Raw genomic sequence first — 22,675 nt, forward strand, 5'->3', positions numbered from 1 at the left:
GACATTACATAATGATAAAGGGCTCAGTCCAACAAGAGGATATAATCATTATAAATATATATGCACCCAATACAGGAGCACCAGCATACCTGAAACAAATACTAACAGAACTAAAGGAGGAAATAGAATGCAATGCATTCAGTCTAGGAGACTTCAACACACCACTCACTCCAAAGGACAGATCCACCAGACAGAAAATAAGTAAGGACACAGAGGCACTGAACAACACACTAGAACAGATGGACCTAACAGACATCTACAGAACTCTGTATCCAAAAGCAACAGGATACACATTCTTCTCAAGTGCACATGGAACATTCTCCAGAATAGACCACATACTAGGCCACAAAAAGAGCCTCAGTAAATTCCAAAAGATTGAAATCCTACCAACCAACTTTTCAGACCACAAAGGCATAAAACTAGAAATAAACTGTACAAAGAAAGCAAAAAGGCACACAAACACATGGAGGCTTAACGACACACTACTAAATAATCAATGGATCAATGCCCAAATCAAAATGGAGGTCCAGCAATATATGGAAACAAACGACAACAACAACACTAAGCCCCAACTACTGTGGGAAACAGCAAAAGCAGTCTTAAAAGGAAAGTATATAGCAATCCAGGCATATTTAAAAAAGGAAGAATAATCCCAAGTAAATGGTCTAATGTCACAATTATCGAAATTGGAAAAAGAAGAACAAATGAGGCCTAAGGTCAGTAGAAGGAGGGACATAATAAAGATCAGAGAAGAAATAAATAAAATTGAGAAGAATAAAACAATAGGAAAAATCAATGAAACCAAGAGCTGGTTCTTCAAGAAAATAAATGAAACAGATAAGCCTCTAGCCAGACTTATTAAGAGGAAAAGAGAGTCAACACAAATCAACAGTATCAGAAACGAGAAAGGAAAAATCACAAAGGACCCCACAGAAAAACAAAGAATTATTAGTGAGTACTATGAAAACCTATATGCTAACAAGCTTGGAAACCTAGGAGAAATGGACAACTTCCTAGAAAAATACAACCTTCCAAGACTGACTCAGAAAGAAACAGAAAATCTAAACAGACCAATTACCAGCAACGAAATTGAAGCAGTAATAAAAAAAACTACCAAAGAACAAAACCCACGGGCCAGATGGAATCACCTCAGAATTTTATCAAACATACAGGGAAGATATAATACCCATTCTCCTTAAAGATTTCCAAAAAATAGAAGAGGAGGGGATACTCCCAACACTCATTCTATGAAGCTAACATCACCCTAATACCAAAACCAGGCAAAGATCCTACCAAAAAAGAAAACTACAGACCAATATCCCTGATGAACGTAGATACAAAAATACTCAACAAAATATTAGCACACTGGATTCAAAAATTCACCAAAAGGATCGTACACCATGACCAAGTGGGATTCATCCCAGGGATGCAAGGATGGTACAACATTCGAAACTCCATCAACATCATCCACCACATCAACAAAAAGAAAGACAAAAACCACATGATCATCTCCATAGATGCTGAAAAAGCATTTGACAAAGTTCAACATCCATTCATGATAAAAACTCTCAGCAAAATGGGAATAGAGGGCAAGTACCTCAACATAATAAAGGCCATATATGATAAACCCACAGCCAACATTATATTGAACAGCGAGAAGCTGAAAGCTTTTCCTCTGAGATCAGGAACTAGACAGGGATGCCCACTCTCCCCACTGTTATTTAACATAGTACTGGAGGTCCTAGCCATGGCAATTGGACAAAACAAAGAAATACAAGGAATCCAGATTGGTAAAGAAGAAGTTAAACTGACACTATTTGCAGATGACATGATAGTATACATAAAAACCCTAAAGACTCCACCTCAAAACTACTAGTACTGATATCGGAATACAGCAAAGTTGCAGGATACAAAATCAACACACAGAAACCTGTGGCTTTCCTATACACTAATAATGAACCAACAGAAAGAGAAATCAGGAAAACAACTCCATTCACAATTGCATCAAAAAAAATAAAATACCTAGGAATAAGCCTAACCAAAGAAGTGAAAGACTTATACTCTGAAAACTACAAGTGACTCTTAACAGAAATTAAAGGGGACACTAACAGATGGAAACACATCCCATGCTTGTGGCTAGGAAGAATTAATATCATCAAAATGGCCATCCTGCCCAAAGCAATATACAGATTTGATGCAATCCCTATGAAACAACCAGCAACATTCTTCAGTGAACTGGAACAAATAATTCAAAAATTCATATGGAAACACCAAAGACACTGAATAGCCAAAGCAATCCTGAGAAAGAAGAATAAAGTAGGGGGGATCTCACTCCCCAACTTCAAGCTCTATTATAAAGCCATAGTAATCAAGACAATTTGGTATTGGCACAAGAACAGAACCACAGACCAATGGAACAGACTAGAGAATCCAGACATTAACCCAGACATATATGGTCAATTAATATTTGATAAAGGAGCCATGGACATACAATGTTGAAATGACAGTCTCTTGAACAGATGGTGCTGGCAAAACTGGACAGCTACATGTAGGAGAATGAAACTGGACCATTGCCTAACCCCATATACAAAAGTAAACTCAAAATGGATCAGAGACCTAAATGTAAGTCATGAAACCATTAAACTCTTGGAAAAAAACATAGGCAAAAACCTCTTAGACATAAACATGAGTGACCACTTCTTGAACATATCTCCCTGGGCAAGGAAAACAACAGCAAAAATGAACAAGTGGGACTATATTAAGCTGAAAAGCTTCTGTACAGCGAAAGACACCATCAATAGAACAAAAAGGAACCCTACAGTATGGGAGAATATATTTGAAAATGACAGATCCGATAAAGGCTTGACATCCAGAATATATAAAGAGCTCACATGCCTCAACAAACAAAAAACAAATAATCCAATTAAAAAATGGGCAGAGGAACTGAACAGACAGTTCTCTAAAAAAGAAATACAGATGGCCAACAGACACATGAAAAGATGCTCCACATCACTAATTATCAGAGAAATGCAAATTAAAACCACAATGAGGTATCACCTCACACCAGTAAGGATGGCTGCCATCCAAAAGACAAACAATAACAAATGTTGGCGAGGCTGTGAAGAAAGGGGAACCATCCTACACTGCTGGTGGGAATGGAAATTAGTTCAGCCATTGTGGAAAGCAGTATGGAGGTACATCAAAATGCTCAAAACAGACTTACCATTTGGCCCCGGAATTCCACTCCTAGGAATTCACCCTAAGAATGCAGCAATCAAGTTTGAGAAAGACAGATGCACCGCTATGTTTATCGCTGCACTATTTACAATAGCCAAGAATTGGAAGCAACCTAAATGTCCATCGATAGATGAATGGATAAAGAAGATGTGGTACATATACACAATGGAATACTACTCAGCCATAAGAAAAGGGCAAATCCTACCATTTGCAGCAACATGGATGGAGCTGGAGGGTATTATGCTCAGTGAAATAAGCCAAGTGGAGAAAGAGAAATACCAAATGATTTCACTCATCTGTGGAGTATAAGAACAAAGGAAAAACTGAAGGAACAAAACAGCAGCAGAATCACAGAACTCAAGAATGGACTAACAGGTACCAAAGGGAAAGGGACTGGGGAGGATGGGTGGGTTGGGAGGGATAAGGTGGGGTAGAAGAAGGGGGTGTTAAGATTAGCATGCATGGGGGAGTGGGAGAAAAGGGAGGGCTGTACAACACAGAGAAGACAAGTAGTGACTCTACAACAGTTTGCTATGCTGATGGACAGTGACTGTAAAGAAGTTTATAGGGGGGACCTGGTATAGGGGAGAGCCCAGTAAATATAATATTCATTATGTAAGAGTAGATTAATGATAACAAAAAAAAAAGAAGCAGTTGCTGTGTGTTGACCTCCAATGAGTTCTACACAATGGTATAAAGGGCATATAAAAGTGTAGGCAAAGGGTTTGTTTGTGCTTATACAGAGGATCAAAGCCTAATTTGGCTACCCTGAAAATGAACTAAGATATGATATGAAAAAGAACTTCCAACATCAGCAGTCTTTGGAAGACTCATGCCAGAAGATTATCATCAAAAAACCCCAGCAAAGATCCACGTGCTGCTACAGGTGTAGATGCACTCATCCCACCGGTTCCTGGACTTGCCATGGGAATGAAGAAGGAGATATCTAAGCTGGCCTGTGCATACAGTAAAACAACAAATTTGACTGGATCTACACTGTTGGAACTCAACCAAGAATTAGGAGAAGTGCAAATTGTAGTGCTCCAAAATCTTACAACTACAGACTATTTACTGTTAAAAAAACATATGGGATGTGAACAGTCCCCAGGAATGGGTTGTTTTAATTTCTCTGATTTCTCTCAGACTGTTCAAGTTCAGTTGGACAATATCCACCATATCATAAGTTTTCACAAATGCCTAAGGTGCCTAACTGGTTTTCTTGGTTTCACTGGAGATGGCTGGTAATTATAGGTCTGCTTTGGTTATGTAACTGTATTCCTATTATGTTACTGTGTGTGCGCAATTTAATTAGTAGTTTAAAACCTATACATGCTGAAGTTACTCTACAAGAAGATATGTCAAAGAAATAATCAATCTTCCCATGTTTTCTTCCACCTGCTACTTGTATAGCTTTTCTTCTTCCTTCCTAATTATAACCCCTAAATAGAATTCGTGCCTCATATCGAATTTACCATGTATCACAATTCTTCCAAGTGGTAAAGATACCTCAAGACAAATGCTGGACATAGAAGCCACAGGGCATAAATATGCAAAGAAGTAAAAAACTAACCTTTTCAAACAATAAGGCTTCTCTCTCACTTACCAACTTTACATTTCCCTGTACGCCCCCCGGAAGATGACTGGTTAGCAAGAGACGGGTAAGATTCCTCAAGGGAGGAACAACCTAAGACAGGCACAGTTGCAGGGGAGCCATCAGGTGAGAAACTGGGGATCAACAGAGGTGAGGCTTAGAACCCCACACCCCCTGTTTTGAGAGAAATCTTCTGCATCCGTGGATGTTTTGTTGCCCTTGTCTAGCTTGTATTAATACTTGGTCTATAGGCACACACCTGATCATCTACATTTGCCCTCTTATAGCACTAAACTATGTTTTCTACCTTTATCTTGCATCTACCTACCACTTCAGCATTTTATTAAAAATAATAATAATAAAGACAGAAATGTGGTATCCACATATAAATCAAGTATAAAAATCAAACAAATATTCATATTTGAACTGATTGTTTATAGTTCATAATGCATGATCAAAACCGAAAGTTTCTGTGATGACTGCCCTTGTACTATTCACAATGTAACTTATTCACTATGTAAGAATTTGTTCTCCATGTAAGAACTTGTTCGTAATGCTTCAGAAGATTGGAGACTGATGAAAATTAGGCTTGGGTTGGATTAATGATTATACATTGAGCATTGAGTCCCCTGTACAGAATTTTATTGTTGTTAACAACCATTTGATCAATAAATAGGAGAGATAACGTCACAAAAAAAAAAAAGTACACACTTCCAATTGTAAAATAAATAAGTAACCAGGATGTAATATATAGCATAAGGAATATAGTCAAAATATTGTAACATCTGGGTATGGTGATAGCTGGTACCTAGAATTATCATGTATATAAATGTTCAATCACTGTGTTGTACACCTGAAACTAATGTAATACTGTGTGTCAACTACCCTTCAATAAAAAATACTTATCTAAAAAAAAAACATAACTCAAGTATATGCTGCTTTTAAGCAACTCATCTAAACTTAAGTGAAAAAAATGCATTCAAAACTCAAAGAGTGGATCTTTATAAATTTTACCTTCTGCATTAAAGGTCTAGATGGAATGAATCTTTCTGAACTAAGTAATTTAACTAAAATTCAAGAAGCAAACCTATAGGAAATACAAAAGGAAATTAATAGAAAAACAATATTTTCAGGAAACAAACTGACAGATAAAATTAAAGAAAACAAGTATTTAGATTAAAGGATGTGAAGAAGATAGTAAGGCTGATTTAATAGGTATATGCTGAATTTAATAACCTGAGAACAGTTAAGACATCTTATTTTCCAGCTTCTATTATACATTTAAAAAACTGATCCTATCTTAGTGAACAAAAACTGCTTCAATAAATGTTAATAAAGAGAAAAAATACAGATTACATTAATTACGTGAAAAGTATAAATTGCAAAAATAAAAGTTTTGAAACTCTTAGCACCTGAAAATTTTTAAAGGCTGCCTTAATTATTATTGTGCAAAGTAGGATATTGAAACTGACAGTGAAAAGCATCTAGAAAATGAGAGCAAAAACTCTAGATATTAAAACTTACGTGACTTGTCTAAAACTATATCACATACTTCAGTACTTATATGTAATGGACTTCAGTACTTATATTTCTAAGAGATAGAATAAAATATTGAATTAAGCACTATACTCAGTTTAAAAATAAACAGGAGTAAAATGATTAAAATAGAGATATAAAAGTTAAATAGTAGAATTGATAAATAAAATCAAGGACTGTTGCTTTAAAACAATAATAATAAAATAAAAAGCCATGCAGCACACCAAAATACTAAAAAAAATGGAAAGATGCTGAGTGCTATTGAATATGAAGACTCAATGTATGAAAGATATCATTTGTCTCTGAATTACATTTACAAATACAGATGCTATGTAATCAAAATACCAACAGATGTGTTGTTGCTTGTTTTTTGTTTGCTTGGAACTTGAGAGGCTTCTTCCAAATTCATCTTAAAAAGTAAACTTATATGAATGAGCTGCAATAAGCTGAAAGGGAAGAGTGATAATAGGGGATGAGCTAAACAATTTTAAGATATACTATTAAGACATAAGACATAGGATATGTATGTAAGACATACTAAGTAATTACAACTATGGTCCTAGTACAAAAAAATGATTACATGATCCAGAGATTGATTCTAGTACCTATCGTATTTAGTATACATTAAAAACATTTCAAATCATTGAAGAAAATTGTTCAACACTCTGTGCTGGAATAATATGAAGTGTTTGGAAAAATAATATAGATAAATCTTCAATTCTTATTTGAAAATTAACTCTATGTGGATTAAAACTTTAAATATAAACATGAAAATAAATGTGGAGAAAAACATCAGTGATAAAAGATCATCTTAAGAGTGTGACCAAAATATATTTGTCTAGGGAAACATTTGATGTATTTTACCATATAAAAATTAAATGTATGGTAATCATTGTCAAAACCAAAATAAAGAACAATTTGGGAAAAATGTTTTACAAAAGTTACACCATATATAAAGGGATGAATTCCTTTATTATTCAAAAAGACCTTACAAATTATATTAAATCCCAAAACTTGCTAGAAAAAGTTGGTAAGAGATAGAACAAGAAGAACATTCACAAAAAGACAATACGAGGAGCCAAAACACATAGAATTGATGAACTCTGCTCACAAATTATTACACACTTATATGCTTACATGCATTTTAATTAGATCACATTGGGAAATAATTTAAAAAACTAATAAAAATCATTTGGTAAGTGTATGGAGAATCTGTTAGCAGGGTTATATTTTAGTTACTACTTTTTGCAGAGCATTATGGCAGTATCTATCATAATTTAAAATAGGTATTTATCCCATGATAAAATAATTCTACTAAGAAATGTCTTGTAAACATACACACATAAATGCATAAAAATACATTGCAGAGATATTAATGGCAGCATTTTATTTATTTTTTAGTAACAAACACAGGAAATAATCTCTAAAATCTTGTGTGTGTTTTTTTTATGAGTGTGTCTCGTGTGTGTGTGTAGGAAAGACATAAACTGAGAGATTGGGAGAGAATCAGAACATGAATCAAGACATTATTTAATTTTCAGTTTTATAATTTTATTTTTTCATTGTTTTTAAAACAAACTTATTTTATTGAAAAATAAACAAACCTACTTAAAATCTATGTCCATTCTAGAGAGAATTTAGATGCTGTAATAAGTTACATTTTAAAAAAAAGTGCCAGAATTTTTCTGAGATAAGGCAGGGACATGGGACAAACATCATGATTGGTATTTCCTGTTTGTGGTTAAAAATGCTAAGATATAAATACTAATAATGAGGGATTCCATCTTAAGGCTGGAATTTCATTGAAAAATTTCATTGAAAAAAAACCCCCAGAGAATTAGGAGGTAAGATTCCTAACATATTTTATGGCAATCAGCCAATAACCTACCCTATCTTAAGGCAAAGCAAAGTAGCCCTAAATGATATGACCCCATTACTTGAGGGTAACCACTATGTTAGGGGGGAACAACATAAAGAAATTCATCGTGTTACATTTATTTTACAGAGTATCTACAGAACAGACTATGAATGGTGACTAATGTCTCTCACTGGAGATAGACATCATGAGACCACATGACAAGCCTACAACCCCCTCACCCCACCTTTTGAAAGCCTTTAAAGACAGAGTCTTAAGTCCTAAGTGCACCTCCTCTCTAAGGTTGCCTACACTCCCCTTTCTCTGAGTACTTTTAGCCTTAAATAAAACCTTGCTGCTCAACTTACTGTGTTCTGCACTCTTCCAGTGGTAAGCACCCTTGTTACTTTGCTATTTCATTCAATTTTCTTGACTTAAGCAAAAGTATTCTGCCTCTCTGTCCTATTTCAGACAAGTGGGGAAGTGCTACTAAGATCTCTGATTTGGTCTTGCAAGTTCCCACTGCCCTAGTGACCCCGACAGGACTGCAGCTGTATGATCATTCTCTTTAGTAGCCTGCCTGAAAATCTCCTTTCTTTGCCTTTGGGGAGTTCTCAGAACATACCTCACTCCATCCAGTGCTCTGTGGCTCCCCCAAATCCTGGGGTCGTAGGGGGCTTAGTCCCCACATTGTGCAGATTCAATCGGACACTGGATGCCAGGTGACCCTGGCTTTAGGAGTTGGCAAGGGATGTGCCCCAGGCCGAGCAGGGATTCAATAAGCTTCCCTTCCCTCCCTCTGCTCTTCCTTGCTCTCTGCTGCCTCTGTGGCTGCTGCCATTCCTGGCTACTCCTGCTTTAGTGAATTCCTTCCTTACCTACACTCTCCGACCAGCTCAAGAATTATTTCTCATCCAGAGTCAAGAACACTCCCCCGTCCAGGCTGAGGACTCACCTGATGTTCAGGGAGACACCTTCTCAGACGCAGTTGCCCAACAACAATTCTATAAAGAACTTTATTTTAATGTAGTTTAAACTCCAGTCGATAGGAACAGCAATTTATGCTGATATCCTTCTCTCAGAGAAGCAAACTGTGTAAGGACGGGCTGCCTTGGCCCTGCTGGACTTCTCAGAGATGCTTCTGGGAAGTTTTCCTGAATGAATAGTAAGTCAAACAGCTGGGCCATAGAACCCAGTAAAAACACACAAAAGCTAAGAAAAATTACATTTTCTTCCTTTGATTTATGATCTTCAAAGATCTTTTCAGGAGGAGAAATCAGTTCCACAAGGCATGGAAGTTAAGCAATGATTAGGTGTTTAAAATTTTTGCAACAGCCATAGAAAAGAGACCCACACTTACATGAGAGAGTACAGCTTGTAGAAAGAGCCTGGTTACTGCATAAAATCCCCCCTGTACTAAAGTGTCCAATACCAAGTGGCCTTCTGATCCCTTCCTCTAATAAATTGCACAAAAATCTATTGGAATATATTATGAGATTGTTTTTTGTACATTTTCTTACCAAGTGTTTAAGAAATTTGTCACATTCCCATATTAAAGGTGATGGTTTTATTACCAACACGACATATACATGGGATTTTTAATTTCAGACCTGAAATTCTCAATAGGAAGCATCATGATTAAGATGGTATAAGTAAAGAAACATGATTCTAAATGACTTCTTTGTATGAGGGAAGTGAAGTGAAGATTCTGGAAAATATCTAAGCTTATGATTTGAGAATTTTAGACATGACCAACTTTTCTTTCTCGCTGGAATTTGTTTCACGGTAATTTTCCACTAGGCATTTCAGAGCTGAAACAGACCAGCTCATTTGCTACCCTACTTTACGTCAGACATTTTCCCTGGTAAAACATCATTGTGCTCCCAGGAAATAGGACTTCAGACACATATTCCTGAAGCCAGTCTACCAGTGATGGTAAAACCCCTAAGAATCCATATTCAGAATCCATCCAATTACAGCAAATGATTATTTAATAGCCTATTGGGAAAACATTTCAGCCTTTTGGTTGCAAAAAGGTCTTCAAAAACAACAGGGCAAACAGTCCCAGGTCTCAGTGACCTAAAATGTCTAATGAAGCAAAAGAATTATTAGACCAACTTAGAGAAACCTCAGGCCATTCAGTCTAATGATTTAGTAATGATGTCTCTCTCATTGAGTCAGAGGATAATGTGGTTTCTAGCTTAATATTTATTCAGCAACTTTTACCAGTGTTACTAGCACTGGCCGTGAGAATTCTTCTGTCCTGACTGTTCTAAGGCAACATACTCTTCTCTTTAAATAACTCTAAAAACAAATTTATTTTTGTGACGTGTTCAACTTCTAGGAAATTAAATGGTACAATCCAAGTAATAAAGTCCGAAAATAATGAAAACCCAGTGACTGAAAAACGCACGATACTGAGAATTAGACTGAGGCACACGAGATATAAGATAGATGTGTTCTTTCCTATTTCAGGTTTTAAAAATCCATAAATGGGAAAGTATAATCAGTTCAAAGGAGAGATGCAAAAGGCTAAAAAGAAAAGAAAAGAAAAGAAAAAAATAGGTACCCTAAACTTATAAAAAATTTACTTTTTAGCCTAAACACTATTACAATTGAACTTATACTGGCCCCTGGTGGTCAACTTGAAAATGTATTTATACAGATTAATGCACACATATAAATAAAGGTAAGGCAACCACGTTCTTCACTCTGTGTGAATATCCCATTTTAACCAACTCATTTGACAGCATTTATCCAAATTATTAATATTGGATAACTTCTCTTTGGAGAAGTCAAATTCTTCTACTCTTTTCAACATTATTGCAGGAGCTGTAAGTAAATTGTATTAGATGATGCTATTTATATACTTGGGATTTAGGTATTCATGTATGTTAAAATTTATTCAGAGATAATAGGAAATGATATTATCCTGGATTTCTTAGACTACATAATTTTAAGAAACTAAACTATGTATTATTTAATGCCTTGTTTAATCATCCATATTAAAATAAAAATTTTAGGAACACAGACACCTGCATTATTACCATAGAATATCAGGCTATAGAATCTTAGCTCAGCAACCAAACCTGGTGCTTTTTGGCAGCTACTGTGTGTAAATATTAGACACATCTTACAGTTTTATCCTTAACAAAAAGATGTGTATTCATTATAGCTTTAAGAAGTATAAGATTATTATTCTAAGATTACTTCAAATATTTTCTATATAAAGAAAATTAAAGTCTGCGTCCTAACGTGTTTGTCTGCATAGTCTATTTAATATCATCTTGGATAATTTTACATGGGAGCCAATAGAATTTCTTTTTATTATATGTACTTGAGCTTCAAAGAAAAAAACAAAGAAAACTTTGTAAATAATTTTATTTGGCTCCTTTTTTTTACTTAATTGTGAAACAACCTTTTAACTAAGGAAGATGGGACAGAAATTTTTTATTTTTGTTCTTTCTCATAATTACAGATAATTTAAAATTGTTTACCATTATACTTTCTAAGTTTTATCAACTGTATAACTGGGTGTGAGCTATTACTAAAAGGCAGTTACACAGTGAAACTGTAAATTGTCTTTAATTTTCATGTCTTAAATTTTTCTCAAACTTCTTTCAGTTTAAGACCTACATACATGATATAACAATTTTAACACCAAATGGGGCCTTTAAGATTTAACTTATCTAATTTATTTAGTAAGTATTTGTACCTATTTTCTAAAGATATTGTGTCGGCTGGCTAAATCAGTGAGGGGAAACAACAGAAATGAGTTTTAAATGTATGTTGGGATTAAGGTTCTTTATCTTTGAGGAGAGATTCAAAGGATTTAAAGAGAGTGAGACTAAGAAGTGGAAGTTGAAGACATGCTTGATATTGTGAGATGTTTTAGTTGGAAGGAGAGAGCAGAAAGGACACTGAGCTAAGTGCTTAAGCTGAAATATAAGCTCTTTTGAGGAGTTTGGCACATGATAAACTAGAAAGAGGTGTATTTAAAAAAATTTAGAGTATATGCAAATCCAGAAGAAAAAATTAATATTTTAATAGAACAAAGATAGTGATACAATATGTCAATTCATTGAAAACTACAGCTGGAAAATGTTAAAACAACTAATAAAAGGCAAGTTAAATGACATGCTAATTTTAGTCTACTGTATATTAAGATTGAAAAAATGTTTTAAATTTTGTGTTAGGGAAAATCTCAAACATACACAAATGTGAAAATGATAGCATAATGAATCCCCACATAATTTTCAATCACCTTCCACAATTATCAATGAATGTTCAGCTTTATTCATTAAAAGGCCACCCACTTAACCCCACCCCTAGATCATTTTGTAACACATCCCAGACATCATTTAATTTCATTCATAAGTAGTTCAGTTTGAATATTTTTAAAAAGGGGCTTTAAAAAAACACAACCAAAATATCATTATCAAACCTAAACATATTTAAAGATAATTCCTTGTTTAGCCAATTTTCAAATTTCCAATGGTTTTATTGTTAAAGTCAGAACTGAAATAAGTTCCAGATGTTGCTTTTGTCCACGTCTCCAAAGTTGTTTTAAATCTATAGACCTGTCTCTCTATGTACACCTAAACACACTTGTATATGTATAAGTAGCTACATATACATTTTATTCACACACACACACACACACATTTGTTGAAGGAATCAGGTCAGTGTATTTGAGTCTCAAAAACATTATGCAGTGAGAACAGAGTCAAACACTATGGAAACATAGTGTGTGATTCCAGTATGTGCATTGTAAGGGCAAGCAAAATTTATAATGACGGAACAGTGATTGCCCGGAACAGTGTGTGTAGGGTAGGGTAGAAGATGTAAGGCTGGAGAACTGACTGCAAAGAGACGGGAGGGAAATTTCTAGGGTCAGGAAAACAATGCCTTAACACTTGATTTATGTGATGGTAGGGCTAATGTATAACTTTGTAAAAACTTATCAAAGTAGGCATTTATCTTATGTAAATTATGCCTCAATAAAGACAATATAATATTCATGTAAAATTTTTCTATTTGTTGGGTATTATTATTGTCTTTTAAACATCAATCCTTATGTTTTAAATTATGTTTAAATAACTTACTAGCAGTTATGAAATTTGGGAGGCAAAGACCACATGCACCACCAGCTCTGGATGTAAGCCAGTAACAAAAAGCTCCTCTTCCTTAGCTCAGTAAATCTGGGAAGGTCGAACCAAAATGGCTTTAGGAAGCAGTCTGCTTTCCAGATGTGACCAGTGAGTTTCTTCAGTTACTTGGAGGAGAGACCAGACTGACTCTGGCATCTGAGATTTGGAAAAGAGCACGTGAATCGGACAGCTCTGGATCACAAGCTTGCTTTTAATAGTATTCAGAGGATGAAGATGGAGGATGAAGACAGCTCCACATAACCAAACTCCTGTAGAGTAGAAGGGGCTCCAAGGAGAAAGGGCTCTCCACAGGAATGGCAGGCTTTTATAATGAAAATGATTGCCAGATGCACCTACACCCCCTAAACTAGGGACTGTTTGACTATGCTATGTATACTTGGAAGTGATAGTGTGGAAGTATGTTGAGGGACATGAAAATATGTCTACAATATACTCAAAGAAAAAAACCCAATTTTTTAGAATAATATACACAGCATAGTCTAGTTTTGCAACCTGAGTACATATATGTATATATATCCAAGTAGAAAAGTTTTGGAAGAATTATATCAATACAGTCACTTAGATCATTAGTTTTAAAATTTTCTAACTTGAACTTCATTACCTGCACAATAAAAAATATATTTTTAAAAGGAAACACATGAAATCAAGATGTATCAAATGATTTGCCTACAATGTCATTTCTGGTAGTATGGTGCCCTAACAGAATCCAGTGATTATTTTCTATAGTCTGCTGATTGTATTTTGTATTACTAACAAAAATGTAACATTTCCTTTGAAATAGCTTTTAGTTAAAATGTGCTGATCCAATTTGCTTTCAATCCTATCTCAGATGCTAATCCCTTTGGGGCAAGTACTCAGATATGGGGTTTTAGACCTTAAGCCCTCAGAGTTTCTCAAAAGACTTTTTCTTACTCGCCTTTTCCCTCAGCAAGTCACTGAACTCATTAGTGTAGGTGTCCACTCTGTGCACTGGAGCACGAAGATAGAGGGGAAGAAATTTCTCTGTAGGTATCTATACACTGAACTAGTTAAAACTAATTAAGAACTATTTGCAAGATTAGACAAGGGCAACTATCCATTTGCTTTCTGCTCACCTCCCTTCTTCCCTACAACAGACATTGTTGTAACAGCAGGAACTGTTAGCAGCAGTTGCTGAAGACGTATAGTTTCAGTTCACATAAAGCTGAGCTTCTCTAACCTGTGCTCTATCAGCCTGCAAATTTCACAAATTGCATCAATAAGAGTTATCCTCAGAGTTCCCCAAAATCTCTTTCTCTCATTGCATCATATTTTGAAACAAATATAAACATTGTTTTTGAATTGATTTTTCAATGATTTTTTTCCCTCAAAATTCATGGAATTTTATCTTATCATATTATAAACATTTTGTGTATTTAAAAAATTCATCGGAAATCAATTGATCAACAGACTCATAATTCTGTGCCCAGTCAAGTGAATAACAACTTACTCTACTTTGTCTTTCAAGAGCTCTGCCATGTTTTCAGATACATTACACATGTGAAGAGGATATATTTTCATTTTTCAGATAGCAAGCACATTTCTTAGAAGTTCTAACCATATTTTTTTTATTGGGTGCCTTTCCCCTTTTACTTATCTAGAACTTAATTTGACTTTAATGTTAAGTGAGAGAAATTCTAATTAATGTTAGATCAGATATGATCTAGAGGAAAACTTTCCGAGAATTGTATGTTCTTTTGTGGGTTTTTATAATAAATATGTTTTTACTGTAGGCTCAGACATTATGAAGCGATCTCCACAGAGTAGTATTACCATACAATGCATTCAAGTGTTTCAGCTCATATTCTTTTTATGGTTGAAGATTTAAATACCATAGAATGGCCTACAAATGTGTGATGCTAATTCTATGTCATCTTGACCGGGCCACAGGGAACGAAGATAGTTGTTTAAACATTCTTCTGGGTGTCTGTGAGGGTATTTCTAGAAGAGATTAACATTTGACTTGGTAGACTGAATGAAACAGATCGCCCTTCTGAATGTGCAGACCTCATCCAACCCACGGAAGGCCTGAATAGAACGAAAAGGTTAAGTAAAAGAATTCACTCTGCCTGACTGTCTTTGAATTGGGATGTGAGTGTTTGGCCTTTGGAAGACCTAGACTCAGTCTAGAACTTAGAGCACTGGCTTTCCTGCTTCTCCAGCCTGACTCAGTCTGGAGTTTACACCATGGCTTTTCTACTTCTCAAGATTTTGTGTTCAGACGTGACTATGCCATGAGCTCCCCTGGGTCTCTGTTTGCCAACTGCAGACTTTGGAATTTCTCAGCTTCCATAATCATGTGAGCCAATTATTTGTAATATTATATATATATATATATTTATATATTTATATATTTATATATTTATATATATTTAAAAAGGTATCCCAGCATCAACACCAACAGGTGTTGAGGAAGTTACAGAACAAATGTTAAATTTCTGTGTTTTATTTTTTCACTTTCCAGGGGATCCTTAGAAAGGTAGGAGTATAATTGTCTTCCAGAGACAGTTTGTCTTCAATAGGAAAAAAATGACTTTCATTCTCACCTGAGCACTTCAGTAGCTAAAAAAATTGATTTCACTCTGATGTCTTCTGCTTGCTAGAAGAAATTTATTGTCAATATCAAGAAACCTTGTAAAAAGTTCTATTATTTTTCTTATCTAATTCCTGCTACAGCTTTTTCTATACAGAGCTGCCTGCCTAAAATGCTTTACACAACATTCCAGGTCATTTGGTTCATTTCTTTCATAAAAACCAAACAAACAAACAAACAAAAAAGCCACTGGATATCTTCTATTTTATTTCATAGAGGAAGAGAAGTATGCCCCATCCCATACTATCTAAAGATGAACTGCTAAAGTGCAAAAAGACACTTTTTGAGACCTTTTTCCACTTATCCTACATTTGCTTTGCAGCTTAGCCAACATCCTCAGCTGAGCAGCATTGCCAGTACTAATGATCATGGGTTGCATCTGTCCATCTTATTTTGTGCAGTGTCTTGTATGCTCACTGGATCAGAGATACTGTATCAGTTTTCTAGGGATGCCATGATAAATTACCACAAACCTGATGCCTTAAAACAACTGAAGTTTGTTCTCTCACAGTTACAGGGGCTAGAAGTTTGAAATTAAGGTGTTGGCAGGGTTAGCTCCTCCCAGAGTACCTGAGGGAAAATCCATTTCCATGCTTGTCTCCTAGTTTCTAGCAGCTTCCAGCAGTCCTTGGCTTGTAGTTACATCGTCCCAGTCTCTGCCCCCTTCTTCATGTGGTCTTCACCGTGTCCCCCTGTCAAGCACCCATCTCCTTTCTCTTTCTCTAGAGCCCATTCTAAATCTGGAATCATCTCATTTTTAGATCCTTTATTTAATTATATCCACAAAACCCTATTTCTGAATAAGGTCATATTCACAGGTTCTAAGAATTAGAACTTGGACATATTTCTTGGGGGGCCATCTGCAACCTAGAATAATGCCTAATTATTTTTTGATATTGCTGATTATGAAAATGTGACAAAAGTTGCAATGAAAATGTAACAGAATACTCATCAGAGGACTCCTGCTTCTGACAAAGATGGAGTAGCAGGAACTAAGTTAGTCCTTCCATATTAAGTAAATTAAAAAATGGATAAAATATATCAAATGCTGGACCATAGGCTGAACAGACAGGGCTATGATCCCTATCAGAAGGGGAAACAAATAAGTTGAGCTCTACAATTTTCCCATTTTACTGCCTGGTTAAAGTTTGCAACCTGGAACACAAACCAAGCTCAGCAGTTACTCTACTCCTGAGTTGAGTAGATAGAAATGAGAATCTGGGAAGATCAAGGCAGGTAGAATACATAGGGTAAAGTGCCAGAACAGGGCGGATGGAGAGAGGGAGAAGGAGATGAGAGAGAGAGGACTGGAGATGCAGAAATAAGCAGAGGGTTTCTCAAATCTTCAGCTGACTAATGATTAGCACTTACATGGGAGAAAAATACAGCAACTGGGCAGAGAACCATGGGAAAGGAAGGAGCAGGTAGAAAAAAATTTCTAGAAATCTTAGGGCTTGGAAGATTTCATGTTCACCACAGCCAAAGTAAACAATCAAACAAACAAAAAGCAAACAAAAACCAAACAAAGAACAAAAAAATAACCCTTAATATTAAAGATATCTGAGTACCAGAGTACTCAGAAGGGTAATGAGTAGTGGTGGGATGAATAAACCCTAGACTAAATACTGCTGTAATTCTACCTAACCAAGTGTACAAACAAACCTTGAAAGGATCAAACTGCTTCCAAGTAACTATACCAGAACACAGCTGAAAAATACATGAACACAAAAGCAAAAATTCTAAACATGATTTTAGTAATTAAATATTACAATAAACAGATGAAACTACTCACTAAATATTTAATGTATGACAGTAAAATACTAAGGAACTGTTTTAAAAGAATCATTGGTCAATAAATTTTAGACTTTCAAGATGTTCTTCAAAGTACATGGCAAAAAAACCCACATTTTTTTTCTTCTGTTCCACGTACTTTGCTAGGTTCTTGAAATAAGAAGATGAATCCACAACTTAGTTTCAAAGAGTTCATAGAATTTTAACTGTCATATGTAGATAAAGCCAATATAATTCTCAAATAGTTTTGGAGGAAAGGGAAACAATACAGACTTCTCTTCTATGTTGGAAAAAATTATTTGAGGTGAGTTTCATATGTCAAAACTTTATGGTCTATGTGAGAGAGATTTATAAACTCATTAGTTATGTAAGATATTAATGACTTAGAAAAAGCGCTTACAAGTACCTTGTTGTTAAGGGGGAAACAAATGTGTTTTAGCAAGCTCTTCAGAAAATCATGTGGATTGCTTTAGTAAGTTCTTAAGTCTCTAGCTTATAGCTTACCATCTCCACGCAGTAACTATTCTCACCTTTCTCCCAGTTCATTTCCAGTGATTTTATTTCATTAGGTCTTGTTGGAAAATTTCCATTTGGGAATTAGGATTTTTGTTTTCATGGGATCTTGACAGCATGAATTGTGTTAGAGATTTTATTAATAGAAAAAGAAATAAATAGTCTGCAGAAACTGAAGCAAAAATGAGACTTGGCTGTCAATGTCTTGGAGATGTTTCAACATGTGCAGTTAAGTGGTTTGAGCCAAAAAAAAGAGATATGATGCCTAGTTATTATTACCGTTATTTTTTGACAAAGAATTCAATTTCAACAGATTGATTTTAAGCATTTCATTTTTTTTTCCTCTTAAAAATATCTTCATATAATTAAATGGATACATATATTTTTAAAATTTTCTCCCTCTCTAGGAGTGAAAGGCAGAATATTCTTTTAATTTTAAAAATAGCTCTGAAAATTTTTAAATATCAAGGTGTCAGTCACAAATACAAAAAAAATTTAGAGCACAGTGTGGTAAGAATCACCAAGGTACTTGTAAAAAAAGCAAATTCACAGTTTCTAGTCCCAGAGATTATAATCCACTAGGTTGTTGTAGGAAACCCAAAAATACATGAATTTTTCCAACACACAGAAAATGGAGGTGATCTACATTAATATTTTACAGCCTCTCAAAAGAGAACAATATAACATGGAGATGGACTCAAAGGATAGCTAAGAATTCTTAACTATACTATTAATTTAAAGCAGTAAATTTCTGGAACATGACACATAAACACTTAAATATAAGAAGTAGAAATATTAATCATTTTTGCTATAGTGGTTATTTTTAGTACACATATATGCTTTCTTCCAGTAGGGAAGATAATTGAGAATGAATTATAATTGTTTTAGGTTGGTAAAAATAGTTTAAAAATGGCTATAAGATAAAAGAAATCAGATGTAAAAGGGTATTTAGTATATGATTCCATTTATATGAAATTTTAGAATGGCAAAAGTAACCTAGAATGACAGAAACTAGATCCCTGGTGGCCTGAGGCATGGAAGTTAATTATAAAGGGGCATGATGGAACTTTTGGTTGCTGGAAATGATCTGTAGTTAGGTTGTAGTGGTGATTACATGAGTTATATATTTGCTAAATCTCATAGAACTGTCCATTTAAACATGGGAGAATTTTATTGGATGCAATTATGCCTCATTAAAGTTGATCAAAATAGGCTATACTTGTGACTCTTTTTTTTTAAATGAGGCCAAATTTCTGAAACAACTGTAATAGGTAGCTCACAGAATCCCCAACAAGATTACAGAATTGGACTTAGAGGTTACATAGTCAGGAACAACACTTGTATCCTACTGCAAGGGAGTATAGGAAAGTGTTTCTGGCTTCTACCTTTACGAGATACAATGACCAGGTAAATTGGAAAATTTCTCAACTTTGCCTTGACTTTTGTCTTTTTTGTGTGTACATGTATGTGCATGTTTGTTTTGAAATTTTTAAAAGCACCAAAAAGGAATAAAGAGGAAAATAACATTCATCATATTCTATTTACTTAGGCTTAATTACTTTAATAGTTAGATATATGCTTCTGAGCTTTTATGCTGTTGATTCCTCAACACATATTAAAGAACACATATATGGATTCATTGCTATAAAAGTTAGAGGATTACAGATAATGCTCAAGTTCACCTCGATCTCAACATTGCCATTCTGAGCTTATGCATCCTTACTAGAAACAACCACTATTCTGAGTTTTGTGTACATCTTTTTCTTACTGTTGCATATATATACATTTATAGAAAATACATACATTACTTCAGTTTTTAAGAATTTTCCTGAATGGTACCATACTGTGCACATGGTATTACAAATTGCCTTTTTTACTCAATGTGGTTTTCAGCTCTGCCAGTATTAGTACAGGTCTAGTAGTTAGCAACTCCAAGGACAAACAAATCTGTTCAACAGGAATAAAAGGACATTTGGTAGCTCATGGTAAATATTATACTATTAATTCTTTAAAACTCATTAGGAATTTCTTCAGTCAGCCTCACTGGGCTGTTAGTTCCCTGCTTAAGGTAGTACCCTCTGTGTAGTGCCCTTTCCAGAGACAGAAAGCCAAGTCAGAAAAAGTTAAAATTAATACAAGAATTTGACCATAAGTGACAAGGAAAAGTAAAGCCTCAGAAATTCAAGATAGATAGGCATTAAGTTCCTACGGTGAGCAAAGAATGTAGAGATTTATCAATTGCCAGTTCAGACTAACTTCTACACAGTAAGCTGTTGGTTTGGTAACCATTTTGCAAAATCTTGTTTTTCCACACCAGTCTTACTAACACTTCAGGAAGTGTGTGGTAGCAGAAACTGTATAGTAGTAGGATATTTTCATTTTTCATGTTCCTGCAATTGCTTTACTTTGCATATAAATTGGCAATCTCAATGAAAGAATAACGAAATATCAATATGAAAAATTTAAATACATTTAAATGAGAAAAATAGCTTTTGTATCATGTCAGTTTATTCGGTTATCAATATAATCAATGACTATTTGAAGTTAAAATTACAACAAATTTTTGTAAGATGTTATAATCAAGTATTTATTTATATTAGCAATTCAATAATTAAACAGGGACTCCAGTATCATTTTTAAATTGCACTCATATAGAGGAATAATAGTTGTTTCAGTGGGGTAGTGGTGAGGACAATAGCTCTTACGTGGTTTTCTCCCATCTATAGACACATATTTTCTTTCTCAATAGGTAATAATAGCTAAGAATTATATAATGTTTACCAAGTGGCAGGCAATCATTGAACATACATTACAGATTTCAATTAGCTTGAACCTCACAATAACCATGTAAGCTGGATATTATCATCTCAATTTTACAGATGAGGAATCTGATAAAGGGGGCTCAGGGACTTATTCAAAGTCACATAATTAAGATGAAGCAGAGATGGGATTTAACCCATACAGGTTAGCTCCAGAGCTTGTACACTGAGGCAAAATGCTATTCTGTCTCTCCAGAAATAACAAAGTAATGTACCATTGGGTGAAATCTGAGAAGTGTGCACTTAACTAGAGGTTCTATTATTTTGAGAATTTGGCTACCATTGCTATAAACTTTGTGCTAGCAGTTCCATTTCAGCTTTCTTAAATAAATTAAAACAGCATAATGTCATTTTCTTTTGCCTAGTGGTAATGACAGGTCAAAACAAGAAGAAAACCTCTGGTTAGAAGATAATATTTTTGAAAAGCCTATTTCAGGGAAACAAAAACATCCAAAAGCATGTTTGATCCCTTTAAATTCTCACTGTGATAAGGTAGACCCCCACTTCAGCAACTCTAGAATTTCCCCAAAATATAGACTTGTGCATACATATATGTGTGTGTATTTATGTTTGCATGTATTTGCGTATGTATGTATATGTATTATACAAATATTCCTATTGGTTGGGAAATTTCTGTTCTTTGAAAATGGATTTTATCTGGAGATTATCAAAAGCATTTTGAGCTAAGATAGGTGGGTGACAGAGAGCTGGGCAATATTAATTTGAAGTAAAAATAAGTTTGAGTTAAAAATAATGAAATGGCCTTTTTAACATTCATTTACCAACTCTGACGTTTACTTTTTCAAGCAAAGGACCCAAATATCTTTGGAATCTCATTCCATGATAAGGTAGGTTCTCTTCTCCCCTCCTCCCAGTTTTTTGCCTTTCTTCATTAGTGAGGGTAATATGTTGGAAATTTGGACATATGAACAATTCTTTGCATATGAACTCCACACTGTTTTCTGGATTATACAACACTAATACATACCATGGTAAAAGGCACACTCTCAGATGTAATGCTATAAGAACATAGTTTTAGTCACTCAGTAAAGTCCTGCCTACATAAATAGTTCATTAGAAAAATTTTTCATTTTTATACTTGACCGAAACTCAGGTTTTCTTTATTCTCATATTTATGGAAAATATCATTTACCCATTCAAGACGGGTTAGATCCATTTGCTGTATGAAAATGAACTTTGTTCTCAGCACCACCTCGCTAGTGTCCAGTAGGTGCGTTCTCTTAACCACTGCTGCCATCTGCTGGTTTTGTGATTGTTAGAGTTTAGAAAAAGCCGTGCATAACGCTCCCGTCAGGATGATGCAAAATGCAAATATCACCAAGAGGTAATTTCGTAGACCCTGAATAATAAAAAAGTAATGAAATAATATAACAAAGTAATAAATAATATATAAAGTAATAAAAATAATTAATAAAACCTGAATCAAATACACAAAAAACACAGACTCTCAGTATTGGTAGGGACCTTTTTAACCACCTGCTCTAGCAAACTATGCTTTTGGCTATCCCTCTAAGTAATCATCCAGTTTCT

General features: G+C 34.7%; 1 protein-coding gene across 6 annotated transcripts in view; it reads right to left on the reverse strand.

The window, feature by feature from the left end:
- Positions 1–6,689: 6,689 nt before the first annotated feature.
- TMEM144 (transmembrane protein 144) overlaps positions 6,690–22,675 on the reverse strand; it is a 51,631-nt gene continuing 35,645 nt past the window's right edge. For 3 of the 6 annotated variants that reach the window (XM_073232535.1, XM_073232536.1, XM_017656658.3), the window contains exon 12: positions 19,838–22,484. In XM_073232535.1, the coding sequence (XP_073088636.1) occupies positions 22,401–22,484 (84 nt within the window). In that variant the 3' untranslated portion in view covers positions 19,838–22,400. Of the gene's footprint in view, positions 6,811–19,836; positions 22,485–22,675 lie in introns of those variants that run through there. The other 3 variants (XR_012129598.1, XM_017656660.3, XM_017656657.3) reach the window with 3 other exon arrangements.

This window comes from Manis javanica, chromosome 3, assembly GCF_040802235.1.
Source record: "Manis javanica isolate MJ-LG chromosome 3, MJ_LKY, whole genome shotgun sequence".
Taxonomy (NCBI): Eukaryota; Metazoa; Chordata; class Mammalia; order Pholidota; family Manidae; genus Manis; species Manis javanica.